The sequence below is a fragment of the Pseudonaja textilis genome, chromosome 2, assembly GCF_049901715.1.
Source record: "Pseudonaja textilis isolate UNSWEBS1 chromosome 2, rPseTex1.2, whole genome shotgun sequence".
In the NCBI taxonomy this organism is placed as follows: Eukaryota; Metazoa; Chordata; class Lepidosauria; order Squamata; family Elapidae; genus Pseudonaja; species Pseudonaja textilis.
The window spans coordinates 89,169,202-89,196,463 of record NC_141991.1 but is presented as its reverse complement, the minus strand read 5'-3'; the positions used below and the strand labels follow the sequence as shown (position 1 = coordinate 89,196,463).

Genomic DNA, 27,262 nt, shown 5'->3' with positions numbered 1-27,262 from the left:
TTTATATAATGTAGAACTTCTTTACAGCAAAGTTGCCTCTAAATTAGGAGCAGTCAGTATTTTGTGGTTTGTCCAGAGCTTTATATTTTTCTTTATGTCTGTGTATGGGGAATCCTTTTAAGTCATTATCTGTGATTTGAACAACTCTATATTTTATCTCCTTTACTACTGAAAGGTTTTGCACACGACTACTTAAAGATAAAAGGGAGTTTTGCATTCTTCTTCTTCTTCTTCTTCTTCTTCTTCTTCTTCTTCTTCTTCTTCTTCTTCTTCTTCTTCTTCTTCTTCTTCTTCTTCTTCTTCTTCTTCTTCTTCTTTCTTCTTCTTTCTTCTTTCTTCTTTCTTCTTCTCTTCTTCTTCTTGTTTCCAGAGTTGTTGTTGTTCCTCCCTCCCCAATAAGATGTGTTTGTGTGTATGTGATTTTCATTTATTAGTTCAAAAGTTGTTTTCATGCACATCTTTTGGTTTTAGACACATTGATAAATTAATGCTATAGAGCTTGGTTGTATGCTATTGAGGAGAAGCAATCTAGCTGAGTTCAAGGCATATCAAGAACATCAAAGCTTGTCCAAGTCTAATTATAAAGTCTAATCTATAACCTGTCACCAAAACTTATAATTTTATATTTTATACAGCATTTTATTATTATTATTTTCTTAGATAGAAACTTCTGGCCACTTTTAACTTTTACAGAGCACTGTAAGGCACTTAAGAGTATGATGGGTATATGCATTTTTGAGAGTTTCTTCAAACGATTTGGGGTGGTGGGGAAGCTGAGTAAAGAAGAATGATACAAGAGGATGGTAATGCAAACCAATGCCTGCTCCTAATGCTGGCATTATAAAGACTTTTTTTTTGTGATCCTGATAATAGTCCCAGAATAATTTATTTGAATAAATTTTCTGAAGCTTCAAAAAAACTTGAGCCATGGCATGTTAGGTGGGGATGACCTCAGGGCCAAATTAGTCTGCAAAGGACTTCTTTCTCTCATTAATTGACTATGCAAGGGTAGATTATTTAACAAAAGTTGCCTTCTGGTTTGGCTGTCATGAATTAGAGCCAGGGGAATGCTTAGATCTTGAAGTGAAGATTGGAAGGAAGGCAATAAAGCATCGTTTTTACTTGTCAGTATTAAATAACTCAGCACTTGTGATCTCTCTTATATTACTCCTGTCCAAAGGAAAGTGTTTTTTTTCCCCAAGACTGTCTTCCACCTTTTTCTTTCATTTCCTGAATCTTGTGTATGAATTTTGGAAAATTTGGAGGATAAAGAGGACTGAAGAGAAATGCAAATGAAACCTAGCGAAACCTATTATTCATAAAGAATAACTTTAAATGTGTTGTTCATATCCAAGTCCATGTTATACATATGGGTTATTAATATCCAAAGGCAAACAATAACATTATATGCAACATGTATGTGGGCACATGTTTTAAATATAAAGATGAGGGTGGAAACAATCAAAAGACTTGCATTGGCTTTTCCCGTTCCCAATTTCTAAAGTCTAGAAGAAAAGGGAAGCTTAGATGTATGCTAGTAATCGACTTACCACTTTGTCTTTGAGAATAATTTAGCATGAAAATCCAGACAATTGCAGGAATTCTACCCATAACTGATTGCTCCTCCTTACAGCTATCAAATCAAACTAGATACAGGTTCCTAAGTATCAACTTCTATTCCTGGGATATTTTATCAGCAGGAAAGATGATTTATCACAAACGATGAAATATCAGAAAGAAATATTAAGTTCTGTAACTCTACACTAGCTATTTATACTGGAGGAAACTTGAATAATAATAATTCTAATTCTATAACTAAACAGAGTTATTGCTCCTTTTTCTGAAATGGTCCTGGAAGGTAAATATAATCTGGAGATACTGATTCTTTTGTGAAAAATGGAAAGGTACTTGATAGAGATAGAAATTATACATAGAGATAATGATAAAGTCAGAGATGAAGATATGGTCTTTTGTCTTGCAATGGTATTGATAAGGTTTGAAATACTAAAAACATTTTCAACCAGAAACCGCAGTGGGCAGAAAAATGAGTAGACAGCACTTCAGGAATAGGGACTCTATCATATCTTCTTCATGTTTCCCAAGTCTGTTGTTAACTAGGAAGGATCTGGCTTCACAATTGCACACAGTTCCTGGGTGGGAGTATCAAGAGTAGAAAACAGAATGTAAAATCCATGACACAGCTGACAAATCTGATTCATTTCTTGTGCTCTTCCTCTGCCTGGAAGGAACCAAGTTTTTGAAAAATTGCATGCTCTCAAGTGCCAGATGAACTGATATGCCAATACGCTTAAAATGGCAATGCCTATTTATTTCTTCCTTGAAGATCGTAAGTAACTCAAGTTGGGCTCCACAATAAAAGCTTATTAGACTCAAGCTATCTCCTTAGGACTTCTCTCATCTGAGCAGTGCATTTGGATTTGTGGGTTTAAAGAATGCGATCTCATAGAAAAATGGAATGGCAATCTGATAAATAATATAAGAAATTGGATGCATTGTTATATCAGATGGCACTTCAGAAAACACTTTCAGTATTTCTTCTGTCTTCTAAGATAATACTTTCATTTTTTTTCAGAGTGAATATCTCCGTATTCTTGAACTTTTGCAAAAGAAAAAAAATGTGATCTTTTAATAAGTATTGGTCTGAAACTCACCTTGAGTAGACATTTTACTTTTCAAGAGATTTTAACACATTTTAAATAAATTTAAACTATCCAGTTATACCTACCTAGGAATGACATTTATGGCATCACCAAATAAATTTTGAAAAACATAGCTGACCATGCTAAGAATGAAATAATACCGTGGATGCCAGTCCTTTTATGTCACCACACACAAAACCCATCATCTCATTTTTAGCTTTTGCAGCACTGAATAACAATATCTGAATAGGAAATTTATATAGTGTTTAATGGAACATAAGTAGAAATCTCATATCGTTTCTGCGGATGGCTATGCATTGGATGGAAATGTTGATAGTTAAAATAACCAGGAAGCAGCAAAAAGGCTTAAATCCACATGAGTGCTTAAGTTGAATTGGCAAGATTGACCTTTAAATGCTGTGTAAGATAGCACACAAATGCACAGACACATTTCATCATTATTCTTTAATAGTATCATTTCCATTATGCATTTGCTATTAATATCCAATTTAACACTGCAATAATGTTCTAAGTTGTTTTTTTTTCCCCAAGATTCAATAAAAATATAATTTGATTAAAGAAAGAAATGACATGCATGAAAATAGATGTGCTGACTCCCTGATGTATGAGCTTATGTAGTTAGAGAATTACATTTTCCTCTCCTAGATCTTTATAATCCTTTCAGTATTATCCAAGGCACATATTGTTAAGATTTTTAAAAGAAGAAATTTAAACCAACAAAATTTTGAAATAAATATATGTATACGAAGACCAAACCTGTTGACTATATTAAAAGAAAATTCTAGAATAGGTTAAGAATTATGTGAAATGATGTGCAACCCAGTTATGATCTTAAAGGAATATAATAACATGAAGTAAGCACAACTGTAACTTATCAGAATAACAGAGTTGGAAGGGACCTTAGAGGTCTTCTAGCCCAACCCGCTGCTCATGCAGGAAACCATATACTATTTCAGAGAAATGCTGGACAAACCTCCAGTGTTAGAGCACTCTGGAGGCAAATCATTCCACTGATTAATGTTCTGTCAGGAAATTTCTCCTTTCACTAAGCAAATACACAAGATGTATATAATTTTAAAAAATCTGGAATCGGATAGCTGTGTCCTGTTGTCTTAACATTTAAAATTAAATAAGACATGCTTACATGGAACATAAATTTACACGAATAAAGACAATTATCAATTCAGCATCCAGTTTTCCAGGCTACAGTTCTGACAGCTAAAAACACAGTCTGCTGGATAGAAGACTGGATTTAATCATCTGGGGAAAAAAGACAACACAAGCACAAATATCTAATATGAACAGGGCAGAGTCAGAGGCCTTTTGACACACTGAATAACCAGTTTTAATAAAAAAAATAAAAATAATGTTAATGAAGTTGAAATTACCCTATAAAATTATGGGGAGCTTGCTGGATATCTTGTGAGGCTTCAAGGCACAAACTCTGACATCTTGGAAATGATTTAATTTTTTTCAAAACTTTTTTTTTTTTTAAATGGAAGATCTATTCTGTCCACAGTCCTAAAAGGCTTGCTATGTCCTAATAAGGCTTGACTTGATAATTGATGAGGTCCGCATTATTAATCTAGGACAAAATACATATGCTTTGGCCAACAGGGGACATATTAAAATAAGTTAATAACTTACCATCTCCCTGTTTTTACATTCATTGACCAATAGTTGAACTGAGTATCTAGACTAGTAGTGGTGTCAGCAGCAAGTGAAACAGAGGTTTTGCTTAGCTTGGTCTTGCGACTTCTTCAACTGACCCCTGGGCATATTTGAAGCCCTCAGTTGGATTATCTGCATATTTCTGAACGGAAGTCTTGAGACTCAGATACCTTACTTGGAGCATCAAGAAGAGCACAATAGGGGAGAGAGAACTGGGGAGAGATTTCCTACCACATCTTCCATCTTACAAAGCAACGAAAGCTAGAAGAAAAAGAGTTAAACAAATAACCCCTAGTGGAAAATAACAGCTCCACCATAGACACTGCTGTATGACTAGCAACGTGGAATTTTGTTCTAAATGAACGATACAAACTGCTCTAGGAGAGGCAGAGTGAGAGACTAAATCATCAGTTAAAATACAGAAATGATAAGCTTTAAGAGTATTAAGGGAGGAGGGTAGGTGAAAGAAGAGGGAAACGAGCAAAGGGTGAGATTCACACTCCCTCACACACGGGAGAGAAACAGAGGGATGAAGGAAGGAAAATGAGGTTTGCACTAACAGAGCAGCAGGAAGAAAAGCCTCAAACGGCTGATTTTCCCCCTGCTTTCAACTCCTGCCTGCCGTTTTCTTAACATACCAGATTGGTGTGCTACTTTAAAGGATGTGGAGCAAAGGAGAGTCGGAAGGTCTCCAGACTTTAGGGATTGTGGTGGTGATTTGTTCCTCTCTGAAACTTTTGCACTACCTTGGACTAATAGACTTGTCAGATGGTAAGAGACTCTACAACTTTTATCCGCTCAAAACTTGATGCAGTTGTTTGTGTATGTGTGTAAATATGATATAAATTAATATCGTCTAATGTAATGTTATAATGTGCTGAGATTTAAGACATGCTCATTCACTGGGGGTTAAGCTCATTGAACTCCTGAGTTTAGATTCGTAGTAAAGTGGCATGAATTGGTTTGTTTTAGGGGGAAAAATAATCAGTTTTATTTTTATGTATTCTTCCAGCTGAATCCTGCAATGCTGAATTTTGCTCTCTGCTTTTTGCAGGCTTCTGGGATTCTCACAGAGGAGAGATTTAACTTTTTTAAAAAGAAATATGTATATAAAAGTGTCACCCTCCTTCCATTGCAATTCACTTTACTACCCTGAGTTCTTGTTTAGTGGAATATGCCTCCCTTGGGATGTCTGTACATCACTGAAGTTTAGGAGTACATTGTTTGACAGAGAGAAGTATTAGTGGTGTCTTAACTGCCTGGATCTAAGCATGTTTTCTTCCCAAGTAAGTCTCAGTCAGTTCTGAAGGACATGATTCTTGAAAAAGTACAAAAGGTGATGAGAAAGAGGATGAGGAGGATAAGAAGGAGGAGTGTCTGTATTTGGTAGAAAGAACACTTTAACAAATTAGTGGTAGAAATAATACAGAAACTTTTACATTAAATAAATTTTCCTTCCTTTTGTTAAAAATGTTAGATGCTAGTTTGTTGTTTGATATTTATAGTTTACATGGCATTTAGCAGCCAAGTTTCATATTCCCATTGAATGTGTTCCCATTGGAACACTTTCCCATGAGGCATAAAAAACAACAATAGATATCTGTTGACATGCTGGTGCTTAAAATTAAAATAAATTTATCTAGGGAAATCTTTGAACCTTTATTCTTGAATTTATAAAGTATCAAGCAAGTATTAAATATAAAACAGATATAGATGATTTCTTGGTATTCAGTTAGTGAGAAATGTGTTCTATCATCAATCATGCAAAAGAGCAGATCTCTCTTATATAAACTGTTACCGTGTCTCTGTATAGAGTTTTTAAAAACTACCTTGGACACCAAAGAAATAGCAAGGCTACCCTATACTTTTTCTTTTCTTTTTTATCTAGATATTATGTAAATTGTTCACAAGTCTTTGGGCATTAGCACTGTAAATATGAATATAGATCATCTTACCCTGATATGAAATTAAATCTAACAAGGGACCTACCAAACAGAAAGGCTAATAATAACATAGATGCTATAAAGAAAAATCCTGAGTGGACTCTGAAGGAAACCCAAAATGTGTGGGATTCCATAGCAGCTTATGTTTGGAGTACCACCCATATGAGTACAAACTCCCCCCTTTTCTTTATTGTAAATTTATGGTAAATCCATCTGTGAATTTCTATGGTTAGCTGGAAGATAAATCAGTTGTCAATAACCTGTTACGATATAAATAAAAGTACTGTAATAACTTCATAGAGGAAGCTATAATATAATACAGTGCCATAGTAAACTGAGGGTATAACTGCATTTTAAAACAATTGAATTGCTGCTGTTATAAAATCATGGAATAAATATTTGAAACTATTCAGCTTTGGAATAGCACCATTCAACTTCATTCAAATCCTGCAATTTATTTGCATGTAATATTTGCAGTAACCAGCATGCTCTAATCCAACATCTCTCTGTGCTAATAGACTGGATCTCTTGTATTGCTCTGGTTGTTAATTGCAACTACCTCTTGGATGTAAAAATGTCCTCCTAGGATTTGGCAATATGTTTTGCAACATGCTGTTAAATAGCTTCAATGTTCTGGTTTTATTTTTCTCTCCAGCCTTCTAAAATTTCTAACTGGAGTCCAAAGCCATGCCAAAGAGTTAATACATGAAAAGAATCTCCTAGAATGAATGAATTATATTTGCAATGATGTCATGAAATTAAGCAAACAAAAGTTCTAGACTAGCCTTTCTCTTTTTAGTTTTTTTCAAATATATTGAGATGCAAGAATTATAATTCTAAAAGGAGGATGTTGAAGGAAGATGTTTGCAGAGTATTGGAACAGTGGGTGTAATTATAAGTTTGTCTCCAATCCAATGTTTGGGTGAAAGTAAACTGGTCAAAAATATTAGTAAGACTACAGCAGGCAAATTTCTTCTGGAACAAACATAAGGAAGAATATACATGGTTTTGCAAAGGAAGGCATTGTTTAATTAATGTTATACAATGTTCTTTTTAAAAAAATAAATAAAATTATGGCATTTCTAGACTCTAGGTGGCAAATTATTGACTAAGCAAATTTGGGGAAAAAAGATTAAATAGTTCAGTCTATGATGATAAAATATTTATAGGCTCTCATCACCCTTAGGTAATGTTTATCTATTCTGTTTAGAGTTTATCTGTCCTGTTTACAGTTCTAGGTGCCCTAGAACAAGAGCTTTGTAGAGCTCTTCACACATTTGGCTGAAAGATATATAATCATAGATTTCCCCACCCAGATAACACATATCCATGTTTTCCCTCTCTTTAATTTTCTTTACTTTTTTGGGAAGAAAGCAAATTTTCAACTGACATAAGGAATTGCTTTCAAACATAACTCTAATTGGCAAAGTCACCTGACCCTTTAAGACTTCCTACAACGCCCAGCAGGAAGACAAAAATGACCATGCAAGGTCTTGCCCCACCATATTCTCATGATCTTCCTTGAGTCCAGACTGAAGTTCTTAAAAGGGACTTTATACTCTACAAAATTAGGAATTCAGGTTCAAGGAGGCTCTACTACAGAGATTCACTTTGCACATGAGGAGGGTGAAAATAGAGCAACAAAATGGCAAAGTTAATTTGCAGGTTGTGGAGAATAATTTCCTCAACTCTTGAAGTCTCTCATTTACATCTCATTTGTATTCTCTTTAGTCCTTTTTCTGTAGGCTGAACTCTTATTCATACTCTGTAAATTCACTAGTCAAAACAAGTTTTTTAAAAAATAAATTATGCTTAGGCATCATTCATCTGTTGATTGTAGGGTAAATAAATTATTTTATTTTGAGGTGGGCCTCATTTGTTTTCTTATGTAAGAACTCAGCCATGTGAACTTTGTACTAAAATGCATCAACATTTTTTTTTTTTAAAAAGCAAGGAATATATATGAATTTAAAATACTAACAGCCTGCTGAGTGAGTCACAGTCACGATTTGGGGGAAGAGCTATTCATTTCATCCTGTCCTGCCTAGTGTCTTCTGAACTCTTCTGTTAGGAGAATACTAGTACAGCTTTATTGTAACAGTGATTCTTTTCCAGCATAGCAGCAGTGAGTGTGGTTGAATATTGCCACCAATCATCTTTGGGGATCTTTTGTGCTTCCTTGTCTTGATAATCCATTTTATTCTGTGCTTTTTTATTTTATTCCCTTAGATGATTTTTTGGGGCAAAACTTAATCCCACAGGATTGAAAGATTCAAAGAACAGGAATACGAGTTGGATGATGAATGATCCAGTACAATACTGGGTTAAACTGATCTTTCATCACAAAATGATTAGATTTTTTAGTTCACAGACCTTATTGGATCCTAGTCTAACTAATCTAATTAATCATATTGTATAAAGTGTAAAATTTTAATTTAAAAAAGGGGGTGACAGAAAAAGCCTGATGTATGTCTGTCTGTCTGTCTGTATTTATTTATTTATTTATTTATTTATTTTGTCAAGTGATTATAAGATAACAGGTATAAGTATAAATATAGTTATGAATACATGAAATAGATACACATAAGAAAAATAAAAAGAAACAATAGGACAGGGATGGTAGGCACGTTGGTGTGCTTATGTACTCCCCCTATCTACAGACCTCTTAGGAAAGGGGTGAGGTCAATAGTAGACAGTCTAAGGTTAAAGTTTTGGGGGTTTGGGGAAGAAACCACAGAGTCAGGTAGAGTATTCCAGACATTGACCACTCTGTTGCTGAAGTCATATTTCCTGCAATCAAGTTTGGCGCAGTTTACCTTGAGTTTGTGTCTATTTTGTGCTCTTGTATTGTTATGGTTGAAGCTGAAGTATTCATTGACAGGTTTCATTGCAATGTATGATTTTATGTACTATACTTAGATCAGACTGAAGGAGACATAGTTCTAGGTTTTCTAGATCTAGAATTTCAAGTCTGGTGGCATAAGGTATTCTGCAACGAGTAGAGGAATGGAAAACTCTTCTTGTGAAATATTTCTGGACTTTCTCAACTGTATTAATATCAGATACGTAATGTGGGTTCCAGACTGATTAGCTGTATTCAAGTATTGGTCTAGCAAATGTTTTGTATGCTCCAGTTAAATAGTGTGATATTACCAGAGAAAAAAATGTAATGGTAAAATGGAAGAGATCGCAGTGGCTCAGTGGCTAAGATACTGAGCTTGTTGTTCAGAAAGGCTGACAGTTCAAGTCCCTAGCGCTGTGTAACGGAGTGACCTCCCATTACTTGTCCCAGCTTCTGCCAACCTAGCAGTTCAACAGCATATAAAAATGCAAGTAGAAAAATAGGGTCCAAGTCGGTGGGAAGGCAACAGTATTCCGTACACTTTCGGCATTTAGTTATGCCGGCCACATGATCATAGAATTGTCATCAGACAGCACTGGCTCTTCAGCTTAGAAACAGAGGTGAGCATTGCCCCCTAGAGTAGGGAACGACGAGCACATAGGTGCAAGGGGAAACTTACCTTTACCTTTAATGGTAAAACATGCATGTACACACAAAGAGAGATACATAAGTTCTAATCTGACTCATTAAATTTGCTGTACTTTATCAAAGAATTAGCTCTAAATTCTGATTTTTTTTTCTTATACAAATGAATATAGAGATACTTGAAATAAATTAATAATTTAGACTGAAAAGCTACATCTTGTTTGATACTATAGCTGTTTTCATTGCCTCAGAGGAATATGATGGATGTGCCAGAGTTTTATCATATATTCAAGAATTGCAAGCTAGGAAAATTTACATTCCATACACCACAGTATTGTGAACTGTGGTGAAAATCACTAGTTTAAAATGAAGTTCCAAACTCTATAAAATGACTTATCATGAATATAAAAACAGAAATGGGAAAATCAATAATAAGAGCATTGAAGATGGTTTCTCCTTGTTTAAATTATTTCCTGTTAAATCAGTTGTGTTTAGATGATCATGATAATATAACAGACTGCAGCCCTGAATGTACTCATCTAGGAATAAGCCTCACTGAATTTAATGAGACTTATTTCTGAGAAGTTTCAGATATGTTTTTTTAATCTAATGGATCATTGCCTGAGGTTTCTAAAAAGATTAAAGAAAAATACTTTATCCAACTATACTTCCCAAGATTTACATAAAAGTATATATTGCTAAGTACATCTGAATATTTATGAAGCGAGGACATGTGGATTGTGGAATATTTCAACCTTAAATTGTTCTGCCTCAAAATGGCCAACTTGAACATTCCAGCTTCAAAACAAAATCCTGCCTTTTGAGTGGCATTGCTTTGCATGTTGTCATTTCTAAAACTGTCACCAGAGGCTTAAAACTCTTACATGCAAATAATTGCTTTCTTTATTCTTAAGAATAAAGACATTGAACATGAGAGCAAATGATCTTAGTGAGACTAAAACATCAAGAAGTGTCTAGTAGCGTCATTTCCAACACGTTTCATTAAAAGTGCTGTGAGCCACAACTCATGAAAGCATACCTTTTAATATAAGGTTTTGCCAGACTTACCTACTTACTTTTTGACTACCCTAAATTAATATGGCTCTCCTACAATATCTTCAGTAAGAACAAAGAAGATTTGATGTTGAAGATTTTGCTATGGCCTTTTGACATAACTAATATTCACTGATATAATGAAAGAATTTTAACAGGCAAAGCAGCAAGAAAGTTTTCATTTACTTATCTCTGCTGGATCAGTTTAATGAGTTTGGTTCTTATTCTCTTTTCCTTGCCAGAGCCACTGTCAAACACCTGGATAATTTTTTATTTCTCTTAAATATTATATATACTCTCGAGAGGTGTTAATATTGATAAAATGGCACAATAAGATATAGAGTATTCACTGAGAAACTTTGTTTACTTTTCTGGAAAGTGCAGGCTGCTGAGAGTTAGCTTTTGATGTGGCAGATTGTTAGATCTCTCATTACGGTGTCTTGTTCCTATCAAAAGTCTATTCTCCGGAAGAAGAAAGTGTAATAAATAGGTCCTGAGAGATTTGTCAGATGACGATGATATATGTGACTTGTAAAGTTATGAAGTTTTTGACCAGATGCCTGGGACTTAGGAACAGGAAAAAGCTGCAATATTTTTAGGATTTGGGTCAGAACATATTTTATATTTTAGGTCAGAACAATTAGAACCACAATTTGAGTCAGAACATATTTTATATTTTAGTCCAGAACACTAGTCCATATAACTCAGTACTGACTAGCAGTCATTTCCATGAAGATAATAGCACTGAACCTGGGACCTTCTGTATCGAATTCAATTATTGATTTGCAATCTTTGCTGATCTAAATTAACTTGTGTTGGTTGGCTCATTTGAATAATGCTTTTTTGGTATGTATAGTTTTATACGAAGGACCATCCTATGTTTTATGTACCAAAATGTTTTCAGTGCAAGTCTATTTGATTTATATTAAAATATACAAAAATAGAAATGATGCAACTGAGTATCTGATAATCTCCTGACTCCCTGAATTCCATTTTCATTTTTATTCATTTGGAATACTAACAATCTGAATAGGGTTAAAAACTTGAAAAATGGGGTGATGGCATTAGGTAGATTTTTTTTTTATTTCTGTCCGATAAAGAAATTTTGCCTTAACAACAGTGAAATGTAAAGCAGAACTAACCTACAGAATAATATAGAAGCAAACTTAGTTTAAATAGTGGGTCATTGATTCTTCAAATAAAATTCTTTCACAAAATATTGTTTGTACACGCAATATTGTTTAGCATCTTTTAATTTTTAATGCTTTTAAATTTTTTACACTTAAATTGTTTTATATTCTGATTTTATAATATTTTAAACCACCCAGAAGGGCTTGACAGTGAGATGGACAGTATATATATTTAATAAATAAAAATGTAAATGAATGAAATAAATGAATCAATTTTATTCCACTGCTGTTTTTAAATCATTTAAGAAAAGTTAATTTCCAGTTATCTTTTATCAATTAAGTGGTGTATAACATTTACTAAAATTGCTAGTATTTTCATACAATTGCTCAGCACAATTTCTGAAATGAGCAGAAAGATAATAATCTAATGGTACATGACAGAAAGCTATATTTTTGAGCAATCTAGATAGATTTCATCTTGTCATTTGACCCAAACTAAAAGACTCAAGGTCTATCCCACCCCTGAAAGGACCTAATGGTAAAGACTGCAACGATGACACCATCAAAGCAAACCTCTTTAACATTCTTTGGCTCAGTATTTGTAAACAGCAATGGATCAAGCCCAGTACTTCCTGGTCGAACCACAGACATCTACAATGATCTAATACATATCGATTTTACAGAAGACAATGTTGAAAAAGCACTGCGCAATCTAAAACCATCCCTATCTATTGGACCGGACGGAATATGTGCCTACTTCTTAAAAAAGCTATCCACTGCCATAGCTGAACCTCTAAGTATAATCTTTGATAAATCTTTCAGGACCAGCTCCTTGCCAAAACTATGGTCACAAGCCATGGTCATCTCCATCTTCAAAAAGGGAAACCCCAGCCTAGTGGAAAATTACAGACCAGAAATCAGAAAATAAAATACAAGCTGAATAGTCAAGACCTTGTTGAGGATCCAAACTTTGTCAAGGATCTTGGAGTACTCATCTCAAATGATCTAAGTGCTAGAGCCCACTGTAACTACATAGCAAAAAAAGCATTAAGAGTTGTTAATCTAATCCTACATAGCTTCTTCTCTGATACTATCACACTACTAACTAGAGCATATAAAACATTTGCTAGACCTATACTTGAATACAGCTCATCAATCTGGAACCCATATCATGTATCTGATATTAACACAATTGAAAAAGTCCAGAAATATTTCACAAGAAGAGTTCTCCACCCCTCTACTCATTGCAGAATACCTTATGCCACCAGACTTGAAACTCTAGATCTAGAAACCTAGAACTACGCCACCCCCAGTCCGATCTAAATATAGTATATAAAATCATACATTGCAATGTCCTACCTGCAAATGAATACTTCAGCTTTAATCATAACATTAGAAGAGCACCCAATAGATACAAACTCAAGGTTAACCCCACCAAACTTGACTGCAGAAAATACGACTTCAGCAACAGAGTGGTCAATATTTGGAATACTCTACCTGACTCTGTGGTTTCTTCCCCAAACCCCCAAAACTTGAACCTTAGGCTGTCTACTATTGACCCCATCCCCTTCCTAAGAGGCCTGTAGGGATCGTGCATAAGTACACCAATTGTGCCTACCCTCCCTGTCCTATTGTTTTTTTTCTTCTTATAAGTATCTATCTCATGTATTCAAAACTATATTTATTCTTATACCTGTATCTTGTAAGCGATTGACAAATCAAATAAATACTAAATACTAAAATACAATGGGCAGTTGACTAGAAAGTGCTGTGAGCTTTTTATAGCCAAAAAAAATTATAATGTTCAATTAGTTGCAGTGGAAAATGGATATGCTTCTATCAACACATGGGCATTCATTGTTTGTCAGTCAGCTTTATATTTTCATTTTACATGCTTTATTTTCCCTGGTGCACTATCAATTACTATCAGACTCTCCTTCCTATATTGGGTACAGAGGATATTGCTGCAATTTAACTGCAGAATAACAAGCTGTCCCTCAGATGCCAACCCATTATTCTTAAGATTTTTAAATATTTTTAATTAATTTGAACCACGACGTAGCTGTTAGAGTGCAGTACTGCAGGCTACTTCGGCAGACTGCTGGCAGCCTGCAATTTGGCAGTTCGATTCTCACTAGGCTCAAGGTTGACTCAGCCTTCCATCCTTTTGAGGTTGATAAAATGAGAACCCAAAATTGTTGGGGCAATATGCTGATGGTGTAAGCTGCTTAGAGAGGGCTGTAAAGCACTGTAAAGCAGTATATAATTCTTAGTGCTATTGCTATTCCTACTTAAAAATCATGTTTTTCTATTCACTGGCTCAAACATATCTTTCTGTAAAACAGCTTATATCTGAAATATTGTGTTCTTATATGAAGCTATGAAAAGGCTAGCTGCTGGTTTTAGAGACATTAGCTTTTAAGGGGTGCAGAACTACACTGCAATTCAACTGCCTTTTGAGACAAAATATGTAAGTGCAGATAAAATATAAGGGATTTAATTTTGCAATTATCTTCTGCTTGTTTACTATTCTTGTAACTTTATGAACTGTAGACAGTCTATTGCACCCTTTTCCATTCTCTTATTTAATTAGCTGTATTATTGTAACACAATAGTTGCATGGGTATTATATACAGGCATTGCATTTTTCAGCAATCACAGCATGAGCAGCATTTCCCAACTTGGTGTCTTCCAAATATGCTGGATTTCAGCATCCATAATCTCAGTAAACCAGCATACATTTCAATACAGCATTGCTTTACAGTCTTTCGCTAATTTCATTTTCTAAGAAAGCCTAAGTGAAGTTTAAAGGAAGATGAGGCTAAAGCCTGGAACATTATTTGGCTACTTTGTTTTCTTTTTCTGATGAAGAGAAACACAAAAAGTTGGCTCAGGTGGGAAATCTGATATGCATGAAAGGAGGTGTACATAGACACCAGCTTACCCTTCCCAAAATTGAGTTCTAAAAGCTCAGCATTAGTTCTAACTTTTACAAAAGTTTCTATTGCAGCACATAATTAGACATCCTTTGAAGAAGAGGACTGGATGTTATTTCTCCTAGATCTACATAGGAACTTGACAAGGCATGAAAAATTTTCCTAATCCAAATGAAACCTGTAACTTCAGTAAGGCAGATCCCCAAGAGTTTCATAAATCACCAGTTTTTCTGCTTGTCCACCACCTGGCAGATTGTAACATTTATCAATTGGGCTCTATCTGTTGAAAAATTATTCAGTCCTTGTGCTGATAGAAATTTTATCATCTTATGTTAGTGTCCATGAGTTGTTATTCCTCATTTATAGATAGGAGAGAGAGAAAGAAGAGGCATCATGATAGCATTAGAGAGAAATCTCCATTATACATTATATTTTTATAGATTTTGTTATATTTCCACCAATTATTTAATGTAGTTTCTGTAAGCCAATTAACTGATGTAACTTAATTTGGTTTTCCACTCAATTAAAAAGAAGTCCTGCTTTTTGGTAATAGGAGTAGATTTATTCCAAATGTAACTCCAAAACTGTTTTTTTGTTCTTTCTTCTGTCTGCACAACACTGGAATGCTATAACTCTCTTAAGATTGAATTCCCATTACAATAAAGAGTTGGACTGGACTGCTTGTTGGATAACTTTAGCCTCTTGAAAATATGACAAGAGTCTTTGCCAGTATTCCCCCTTGGTTCTGCCTCATTACATTTTCCTCTTGCTGAAGAAAATGTAAATCACCACTCTTATTAGGAGAAAGTTCATCTGGAGGTGGCATAGCCTTTGACAGAAACATTTTAGAGACCCTCTGAGGCCCATATCCTAGCTGGAAGTTGGTTGGGCTAAAAAGGTTGTATTCCTCACAGATGACTCAAGATACAGCTAATGAGCCATATTCTTTCTCTTCTTCTTTTACTTATTGAAGTTGACTTAAAGACTGAGCTGCTAGCAGCAGAAATCTCCTTCTATCAGTTTTCACTTTTATAGCTCACAGGAAGAGAAAGAGAGAGAGAGTTGTTTCCAGAACTCCACCAAAGAAAAACAAAGAAAATGAAATTCTTCCTAAACAATCTGGATTCCACATGAACCCTATGCAATTTCTCCTCCTGCTGTAGATGATTTCATTTTATTCTGAAGGGTTGTTGTTTTTTGTTTTTGTTTTGTAAATCACACAGAGAACCTTTTATCTCCATAAAATGGGACACAGTATCCTAAACAATCTCTCTCTCTCTCTTCCCTCCACTGCATTCTGACCTGCCCACTTCATTTACTTCATAGACTTCCTTTAATCTTGCTAGAAATAAATGGTAGAGAATGCTGACTCCACTATACAGTATTATGTTTCCAAACTCTACAAACTAGCCACATAGAGATGGTAAGCTGGAGTCTCATGCTGTTTTAGCTTTTCAAGCTGGCTTTATTGCATATTTCAATAGGTATGGGTTTAAATGGGCTATTGATTTCTGCCACTTTGTATGTGAAGGCCCTGTTCTTGATCTCTTAATCCCTAAGGGATTAGTACATTCTTACCATTACACTCAAGGTACTAATGGTTTAAATTACTTATTGCATTGCTACACTATTTAAATTTTCTGCCTGCATTGTACTTTAAAATTCTTCATGCAGTATGTGCAGATCCAAGTACTCTTGTTAAGTTGGTTGTTATTGTTTACATTTATAACCATCTAACTGAAGATCTGTTCTAATGTCAAGGGGTGTTGTTTTTCCTCCATAAGATACAATTCTAGTATACACATAATAAAGATCCCTGCTTTGAAATGAGTTGGCAAATCTAAAATAATATATAGCACCTCATAATGACAACAAATGAAGACTGATTTAATTTCCTTTCACAAATGGAAGTATGATTTAGATGGATGTTATGCACAGGTAGAAGAAGTAGAAGAGGACAACTTGGGAGGGGGGATAAGACTTTATACAAGAAGACATGGGCTAAGAAGAATGTCCAATCCCATTTTGAAAAGGATCATCAATCTTATTGTTGAGGGAAAGACTAATACTACTTGTCTATTCCTATAGTGTCCATTTCTATAGTTCACTGCTATTGGATTTTGAATACCATAATGTCTTTGAAAGATACAGTCCTGGTAATAGAGACATCAACAGCTGCTTATTCTGAATCTGAAGTTCTGTTTCAGCAGATCTTCTGACCTTTTTGTTTTTTGTCTTTTCTGAGTAACAGGAATTGAGCAGGAACATTCCGCAGGCAAAGCCAGTACTCTACAGCCTTTTCCCAGAACAGCTAATGTAGAAGAAAACTGAAAAGTTCAGAGTTGAAACTGAAGCAGAAACCTAGAAACAGCTGATGTCAAAAGTTTTCTACTAAAGCTTTCTTTTCCGTAGGAAGCCTTTTTTTCCTTCCTTGTTTAGTACTCAGTGCTTGCCTGAAGTATTTTAATCATCAGCTTTTCTTTTAATATAAGTGCAGGTTTCTTCAGATGGTTTTTGGTGTGTTTAGCTGTAATTTGAATAGTAGTTTGGATATGTAGAAAATTGATAATATGCAGGTAGTCCTCAGCTTACAATAGTTCTTTTAGGGACCCCTTCAAAGTTACAACGGCACTGAAAAAAGGGACCTGACCATTTTTCACAGTTACAACCCTTGTAATATTTCCATGATCATGTGATCAAAATTCAGATGCTTGTCAACTGGTGCAGACTTATAACTGCTGCCATGTCCCAAGGTCATGTGGTCACATTTTGCAACCTTTTGACAAACAAAGTCAATGGGGAAGCCTGATTCACTTAACAACCGGGTTACTAACTTATCAACTACAGTGGTGAACTTAACAACTGTGGCAAGAAAGGTCAAAAATGGGGTACAATTCACCTAACAAATGTCTCACTTAACAACAGAAAGTTTGTGCTCAGTTATGGTTATAAGTCGAGATATACATGTACCTAGCTTTATTTATTGTTTTGGGGTATTTTTGTTTTGAAAATAAAGGTTTGTATGACCTTAGATACTATGAGAATAGATAAGCACATGAATGTTCAAAAATCTTTTCCATTTTCAACTTAAGCATGTACATCAGCCTCAGGCACTTATCTGAAGAATGCTTTTGTTCCAAGAATCTCAGGTACTCTCTTCACATCCAACATAAGTTGAACAATCCTCCCAAATGTATAAGATGTTGGACTTGGATCAGGGAGATTCATCCTTGTGAAAATGCAAGAGGACTTGGATCCAATTATTATCTCTTATTCTAGCCTACCCTGAAGGATTAATATTATTGGAAAAATTGGAAGAGGAATTCAAGATGAATGGCAGGATATATATCTAATAGGATTAAAATATATCCAGTCCCTCTGCTAAATTAATACTATTTATAAAAAGTATGCTGACTACATTCAAAGTACATGCATCAGCACACCAATTCTGCATGCAATTAGAGATGCTTGAAGCATCTATGGCTACCTAATCATATCTTTCAGATAGATATGCAGATTGAATCTTAATTGCCCTATGGATGTTCTGACATACTCTTTTGGTAGGAAAAATGTCAAGCACAGGAAATCAGGAATCCAGGCAGTTCAAATCATTATAGGTTTATTGTAGGCTAATGCTCTCTACAAAAATCTGAACCACTAACAGTCAAAGCAAATTGACAGTAAATAAGGATCACAGAATTCAAGGTGGGCTGCACCTGTATCTCTTGGGGGCACAAAGGGACTCGAGACTCATGATGTGCTTGACCCTTCCATCAGGCTCTGCTAACCTCCTAAAAAATATACCTAAAATTAACTGAAATGGACTGTATAAGTGCAGATTCTCAGATTAATGAGAAATCAAAAGAAATGGATATCTTGAGTATAAACATTAATCAAATGTGAGATGGGTACAGGACATCCTAATCACCCATCCTATTTCAGAGTGTGGAAGGAAAATTACATGCCTGAATGAAATAGTTCTAGTTAACAAAAAGGGGTGACTATAATATTATAAAGGTCCTTCCATGATGCGAAAGGAAGGAAAAAATGTGCAAAAGCTGTGTGATGTAATAAATTGTGGATGTTACATACTTGCTTAAATGTGAATGTGCTTGTGCATGCGGGTGTCAGTATATGTATCTACTTCCTAGAAGCTGCCTGACCAGAAAAGATCAGGACCCAGTTTTTAAAAGAATATTCATTTAACTAATAAACGTGGGTTAAAATGAGGATATGCTCTTCATAAAAGAAACTTATTTCCTAATTGCTTCTTCCAAGCATAGACATAGAACTGCAGCAAAAACATTAAAATAGAGGAAGAAAAAGAGAGGATAAATGAAGGGATAGCTTGACTGGGAAGGAAGGAAACTGAAAGGAGATGCTGAACTGGAAGATATGATATAGGACTGGAGAAAGAAAGGAGGATCCAGAATTTAGATTTTACAGAGTTAAAAGTCCTCAGATTTCAAAGATAACCACAGAAATGCTGTGTGCAGCCATTTGTTCCTCCCACCTGCTGATTTGTTTTTAACAAAATCCTGAAGGTAAGAGGTCTCACATGCAATTCTCCTTGCACAAGTCATTCACAAGGAGATCCACATAGGAACCAACCTGGCAGCCTCCTGAATGAGCAGTTTTGTCTGCCCAACCATTTTATCACCGCAGTCAGTGACCATATTAATTGGGACTTTCTATCTACACTACTGTTTGCCTGCATCGTGAGAGCATAGGAAATTAAATGAGGCTAAAAAACTGTTCTCTTGCTGAGGGATGTGAGAGAGCACGAAAGTATATTTTACCTTCCTCCGTTGTGATCGAACCGTAGTGGCAGAACCTAAAAGCTGGCCCCTTCCTTCTCTAAACAATTAGCGTGGTCACCCACAGGCAAAGACATTTCACAAAACTATGGCCACAGCATGCCAATTAGGGCTCCCTGCATGTTCCTATATTCAGGACCTCTTGAACAATAGGAAATGACTCCCAAGTTTCTATCAAGAATGCATTGGTATTTTGTGAGTGCTGTAGGATCATATTATGTGAACAAAATGAATAGAATTGAGAGGATGGAAGGCTAGATCAGTTAGTTACTCTCCTAAAGTCATTTTCATTTCTCTAGATACAACATATCTAACCCGGCTCTTCAAAGGAGAAATGTTGCCTTAGAGCAGTGGCCCCCAACCTTTTTTATGCCATGGCCCAGTACCGGCATCACAAAATGATCCGTGGCTCGGTACCGGCATCAGCACCCATAACAAAGCAAGGTGAGCTGAGTGACCGGCCAGCTAGCCGTCCCCCGCTATTCCCAGCCACCTTCAACTCCTCCTTTGTACCTTTGTTGATGGGCTTCGGGACGGCTTCAGGACGGTTGCTCGGCTCGCCTTGCCTTGGGTGCTGAAAGAATCCTCGCGCCTTAGTTTTGTTCGAAGCCCCCCCCTTCGATGAAACTAAGGCGCGAGGATTCCTTCAGGACCCAAACACCACTTTCCAAACGGAAAAGCTCACCCGGAAGCACTTTCTCGTCAAACAAGATGGCGGTGCCCAGCAAACCAGCGGCCCGGTAGGAAATGTTCCACGGACCGGGACCGGTCTGTGGCCCAGTGGTTGGGGACCCCTGCCTTAGAGCACCTGACTTTGGTCCTTTCCCAGAGACAGAGTGCAGTCTTTCAGTATGCAGAACTTACTTTGCCCGAACATCATGCAACTCATAATAACATGTGACAATCTTCAGCTCTAATATGGAATTCCTGGATTTTGAATAAGAACTGTCTAAAATGATTGTTATAAAATCATCTTCAGAGAGCTTTGCTGCAGTTAAATCACAGCAAAACAGATAGTGTCTGTTATGTCCTGAGGACTCAAGGAGTTCTCACTCTGGTCCACTCACTTGTGTGGGCGTTATTTCCCCCATTCCCATTGGTCAGTTCTCCCCAGCAGCCAGCTATAAAAGCAGGCTGCGGGGTCCAACTGGCTGCTGATTGCTGCGAGCCAGTTCCAGGCTTGGCAAGCACGGTCAGCCCTTTATTTGTAAATAAAGTACTGTTGCACTCATGCTCTGGTTCAGCCTCTCATTGCTCAAACTTAACACTGGCGACGAGGATGGGATGGCTACCAGAAGCACCTTGCAACCGCTGAGTCACTAGCCACCCGATCTACAGCCCAGAGAGAGCGATCGGTTGGCAACAGGGGGAACGCTGATCCGCAGCCAGAGAGAGCGGTCAGCTAGCGAAAACGAGCGATCAAAAAGAGCAAACGCAGATCCGCAGCCAGAGAAAGCGGTCTGAGTCAAATAGTTAGAAGCGTCTGTAGCCGCTTGTTAGCCACGCCACGGGAAAGTGAAGCGCTGCGAGCCGCAGCCGCTTGTGCATTTGGCGCGAAATTCAAACGGGTGTCATTTGAATTTCGGCCAGTAGGAATCACAGCACAGCGCTGTAGAGAGTCACTAACGCCCACTTTTTGGCGTGAATCAAGACACCTCCAACGGCTAGCAGCCAACGTGGTAACCCAGAGAGAGAGAAAGAGAGGGTAGCAAAACCTCTCCAGTGCTGATATCACTTGTAACTCACGAGCGTCGTAGTCCCATAGAGATTTCTCCCGCAGGTAGCCCAGCCGTTCAGCACCATGAGTTCCAATCCAGTATTCCCGGCGTTTAAACCAGACGAAGAGAAGTGGGAATCGTATAAGAACCGTTTCAATCATTACATCGATGCGGTCGGCCTGTCGGATGCGGGAGAGCATCGGAAAAATCCTATTTCCTAATCTACTGCGGAGCCACCGTTTACGATACCGCTGCAGCACTTTCGTGGCGCCGAGAGAATTAAAAAACGTTCCGTGGTCCGAGTTGCTTGAGATCCTCACAAACCACTACGCTCCCAGACCTTCTCAAATCGCCAGGAGGTTCACGTTCCGAATGAGGAAGCAATCAAGTAAGGAGACCATCAACCAATATATGGCCGCCTCAGAACAGCAGCCCTGCACTGCGGGTTTGGAACATACCTAGAGGACATGCTCCTCGATCAATTGGTTTGTGGGGTCAAGGATCTCAACCTACAGAGGCGATTGCTAGCTAAGAAAGACCTCAACCTCGCGCAAGCGGTAGAGGAGGCCCTAGCAACCGAGCTAGCTACGAACTCAGCCACGAAATTCAGGGCCCAAGCGCCAAGCTAGCAGCGTTCCCAGTCCATTCCGAAGAGGTGGAGGCGGGGAAGGCTACAACGATGAGAACGATGTCCATCGCCTCACCAATGACAGACGGTCGCAGGTAGGGGCCAAACAAGAATACACCGGTCCACCCAAGCACATCACCCTGTGCCTAGCCTGTGGGGATCACATCAAAGGGCCACCTGCAAGTTTAAAGGAGCCGTTTGCAACAACTGCCATAAGAGGGGCACATTAGCAGAGTCTGCCAAGCCCCCCAAAGCGCTGCACAAAGACCCCCGTCCTCGCACTCGGGACCACAGAGGCAAGTATTAAACTGTCGCACGCACCGCCTTGCCAGGCGTACTTGCCACTCTGTTAGTAAAATTTCTCTCTCCGTTTCCCTAGAAGGTAAACCGTGCCGCATGGAGGTTGACACAGGGTCAGCGCTCTCAATAATCTCGTGGAACACCCTCAAGAGACTCCACCCCAGCCTATCTACTACCCGGCTTCAGAGATGCCAGTTCGGTCTGAAGGACTACCAGGGGAAGGCCATTCCCGTGATCGGCAGAGGCAAGTTCTTTGTCAGTTTTAGAGCTTTTAAAGGCCACCTACCTCTAGTGGTAGTTAACGGCAACCTACCCACCTTATTGGGGCTCGATTGGTTTCCCCACCTCGGCCTAGGCTTAACAGGAGTCCATGCTGTCTCAACCTCAGACACTGACTCCTTATTCGCTGACTACGCAGATGTGTTCAGCGAGGAGCTGGGGTGTTATAATGGAACCCCCATCTCGTTCACCGTTGACCCCCAGGCAGCCCCAATCAGATTAAAACCACGTAGGGTTCCATTTGCTATTCGACCAAAACTAGACGCTGAATTGGATAAACTACTAAAACAAGGGGTCATTGAGCCAACAGATTTCGCCAAGTGGAGACGCCCATTGTCACACCCTAAAAAAGATGGTAGCCTGAGAATTTGCTCTGACTACAAGACAACAATCAATAAATATTTACAAGTTAGCGCTATCCGTGCCCGTCATTCAGCATTTATTGCATACATTCGAACCGGCAGTATTTTTGCTAAATTGGACATGTCTCAAGCATATCAACAGTTCCCTGTTGATAACCAAACAGCGGAACTTCAGACCATCGTCACTCACAGGGTGCCTTCCGATGCAAGCGTCTCCAATTTGGGCGTAAGTGTTGCCCCGGCATTTTTCAATCCCTCATGGAGCGGATTTTACAGGGCCTCCCTGGTGTAGTACCCTACTTCGACGACATCTTGGTCTCGGCCAGGACAGACCCCAACTCTTCCAGAGAGTGCGAGCAGTGTTAGAGAGGTTCAGACAGCATGGCCTCAAGTTAAAAAAAAAGAAAAATGCGCCATTGCCACTAGACAGGTGGACTTTCTGGGTTATAAAATTGGCCTCTGGCATTCACCCCTGGAGTCCAAGGTCAGGGCGATCCACGAAGCTCCCACACCAACCTCCAAAACGGAGCTACAAGCTTTCTTGGGACTCCTAAACTTTTATGCATCCTTCTTGCCCCATAAAGCCTCAGTAGCCGAACCCCTACACAGATTACTAGACAAAAAGTCACCGTGGCACTGGGGGCACAAAGAAGACCAGGCGTTAACGCCGTCAAATCACTACTTACGCCAGAGGCAGTGCTCATCCAATTCGACCCCAACCTTCCTTTAGTACTGGCAGCAGACGCATCCCCTTTTGGAATTGGGCGGTCCTTAGTCACCCGAATGCCAATGGCGCGCCGAGGCCCCCATCGCCTTTTCTCCAGGACGCTCTCGGCCACGGAGCGAAATTACAGCCAAATAGACAAGGAAGCCCTCTAGCAGTGTTGCAGCCGTGAAAAAGTTTCACGAATTCCTTTTTGGCCACTTCTTCGAACTGGTCACCGACCATAAGCCCCTCCTGGGCCTACTGGCGGCGACAAACAGACACCTCAAGTCCTCTCCCCTCGGATGACACGGTGGACGCTTTTTCTAGCGGCCTACTCATACAAACTTATCCACCGCCCGGGCAAAACTCTATCCCACGCTGACGCACTCAGTCGCTGCCCCTTACCCGCTCCGGCTGAAGACCCAGCTCCTGTCAATGCCATTTTTGAAATCACCCAGTTGGACCTGCCCATCACCGCCTTGACATCGCCGCCAAAACCAAGGCAGACCAAACGCTCGCCCAGGTGCTCGACTGGGTGAGGAGGGGGTGGCCGGGAGGCAATGTTGATAACAAATTCGCACCCTTTAAGACTCGCATGCAGGAGCTGTCCAGTTTGCAGGGTTGTCTACTGTGGGGCACTCGAGTGATCATTCCCGACCTCGCTGCATGCCCGAGTCCTGGAGGCGTTGCCCAGGGACACCCGGCATTGTGAGAATGAAGGCGTTGGCACGCAGCTACGTATGGTGGCCGGGTCTAGACGAGAACATTGTCAATTGGGTAAGTTCCTGCAGCATTTGCCAGGAATCCCGTCCTGCTCCCCCCATCGCCACCCCTACCAGATGGGAGCGCCAGCGCCCTTGGTCTAGAATCCATATCGATCTGGCGGCCCGTGCATGGAAAGATGTTCCTAGTGGTCGTGGACGCTTATTCCAAGTGGATAGACGTGGCGCAGCTATCCACGACAACCACACTAGCAATCACCAACGTGTTAACGCGCCTGTTCGTTACCCATGGACTACCCGACTCCTTGGTCTCCGATAATGGCCCACAGTTCGCATCAGTAGAATTCAGCCGTTTTGCAGCCAACCTAGGCATTCGCCACATTTTAACAGCCCCATTCCACCCTGCGAGTAATGGGTTGGCTGAAAGGGCCGTCAGGACCACCAAAGAGGCCCTCGCTAGGTTTGGCAGAGATGACTGGCACCACAAACTCTCACGGTTCCTGATGAGCCAGCACTCAACCCCCTGTGCAGTCACCAATAAGTCCCCAGCGGAACTTCTGATGGGCCGGCGCCTGAGGACTGTATTGGATGACTGCACCCACAATACTGCCCTGACTCTCCCCTCGCTTCCACTTGGGGTTAGACATTTTATGTTACAGGAGCCGATATTCGCCAGGAATTTCGCTGGGACCCACTTTGGATTCCGGGCGAAGTCATCGCCCCACCGGGCCGAGATCATATAGAGTCAGGCTAGAGGACGGTCGCGTCTGGAGGAGACACATAGACCAACTCAGAAGGCGCCTCAGCAACCTCGCAAACAAGGATCCAGAGTCTCCAGTCGAAGGGGAACCGTCCCATCCGCCACCCAGCCACATCGTACCCAGTGACCAGTCTGGCGCCAGCGGTCGCTCCAGTCAGCCCAAACCCGGACAACAGCGCCCAGAGAGTTAATCAGCGGATCCAACCCACGAGAGTTTGACTCAGAAACCAACCGGTGGTTTCCGAGGATGCCAGTCCAGAGAGTGTTGGTGACACTATGCCAGCTCGACCGTCACAGACTGATGCCGAACAGTCAGACAATGTTCCCGAGTTGCGCCGCTCCGGGCACCAACACAAACCCCCCATCTACCTCAAGGACTATGCGTGCTCGCATCTGGGGGAAGGGTGTTATGTCCTGAGGACTCAAGGAGTTCTCACTCTGGTCCACTCACTTGTGTGGGCGTTATTTCCCCCATTCCCATTGGTCAGTTCTCCCCAGCAGCCAGCTATAAAAGCAGGCTGCGGGGTCCAACTGGCTGCTGATTGCTGCGAGCCAGTTCCAGGCTTGGCAAGCACGGTCAGCCCTTTATTTGTAAATAAAGTACTGTTGCACTCATGCTCTGGTTCAGCCTCTCATTGCTCAAACTTAACAGTGTCCTTGAAATGTGGCCACCAAATTACCCTTTTAATGCTGCTAGGGGAAATTATTAAATAAGGAACATTTCTATTTACTGTATTTATTTTTATTACATTTAAAATATAAATGAAATCAAAGTTTTGCCTTACTGAGTTCTTTGCCTTCGCTCTGCTTATTTTCTAGAGTATATCCTGCAGCATTTTACTCAAAACTCAGATCCAGATATTTGCATTAAACAAGCGAAAGCAAAATCCTGTTTTATTGCATTAAAGAAGCCAAAGCAACCCCCAGCCGAGGGGAAACTAATCGAAATCCTGCCAGTTTTACTGTTTAACCATATAATCTGTGAAATTGTACTCACAGGCAGGCAAGCTGCTATTGGTGAAAGCTATTATAGTAATTGTATATACAGAAATGCCTAGGAATTCAGTAGGAATTTGAATGTAGGAATTTCAACTTATCTCACAGGGTGATTGTTGTCGGGAAAATAGCAATAACTGTTACTGACCTCGGAAGGATGGAAGGCTGAGTCAACCTTGAGCCGGTCAGGATCGAAATCCTGGCAATCAGCAGAACTAGCCTGCAATACTGCATTCTAACTACTGCACTGCCCCCATGGCTCCTAGGAGGAGGAAGGAGTATTGGGATTTTCACCACCTTGAGTTGGACATGAAAAAGGCAGGCTATAAATATCAAAACAAAAACTAAATAAGTTGCATTTGTGGATGAGACTCAAATTGTGTACCATGATTAATTGTATATTAATCAGAATATGGTACTTTATAATAGTAATTTGGAGGTAAGAGGGCATATACATACTCCAATTCCCAGTATCCTATGTATTGGTGTGTGTGCGCATTTATGCGCAAAGATCTATAAAGGAGTCTATCTTCATGAAATACTTGGTGATCAATGCATGAATATTCAAGGCATGCAGATTCAGGTTCATTTATACACCTTGTTCCTCAAGCTATTTAATTTTATTTATATGTAGATATATACGCTAAGATAAAAATTTGCATATAGCTATATAAACTGCTAAAACTAATTAGTTTATGATGGGGATGCATTCTCCCAAATCCAAATGTTTTTCCTGTATTTGCTTGAGCCCTTTATAGTTCTGAACCCAGCTCACAGGAATGAATGAAATGGTTGTTCTTACTAATGATGTTTAATTTAAAACAGTGTTTTTCAAACTTGGCAACTTTAAAATGCATGGATGCTGGCTGGGGAATTCCAGGAGTTGAAATTCACTTAAAGTTGAAAGTTTGAAAAATACTGATTTAAAGGATTTGAAGCTGAGGCCCTGAGAATACATGCCATTGAGAGACTGACAAGGAAAGAACAGGACCTGGCTGAATGGTTATGATCCTTTTCTTCCCTTCAGGTACTTCTAATAAAATTTGCTAGGTTTCTAGAACTGCTTGCCAAAT

The 27,262-nt window shown here is 39.1% G+C and overlaps 1 protein-coding gene across 4 annotated transcripts in view; it reads left to right on the top strand.

Annotated features, from left to right (window-relative positions):
* KCNIP1 (potassium voltage-gated channel interacting protein 1) overlaps window positions 1-27,262 on the top strand; it is a 369,601-nt gene that overhangs the window by 283,222 nt on the left and 59,117 nt on the right. Inside the window, exon 1 of one of the 4 annotated variants that reach the window (XM_026696099.2) lies at window positions 4,630-5,123. The exons of the other annotated variants lie outside the window; for them this stretch is intronic. Within the exon in view, the coding sequence (XP_026551884.1) occupies window positions 5,015-5,123 (109 nt within the window). The 5' untranslated portion in view covers window positions 4,630-5,014. Of the gene's footprint in view, window positions 1-4,629; window positions 5,124-27,262 lie in introns of those variants that run through there. 4 annotated transcript variants of the gene reach the window in all.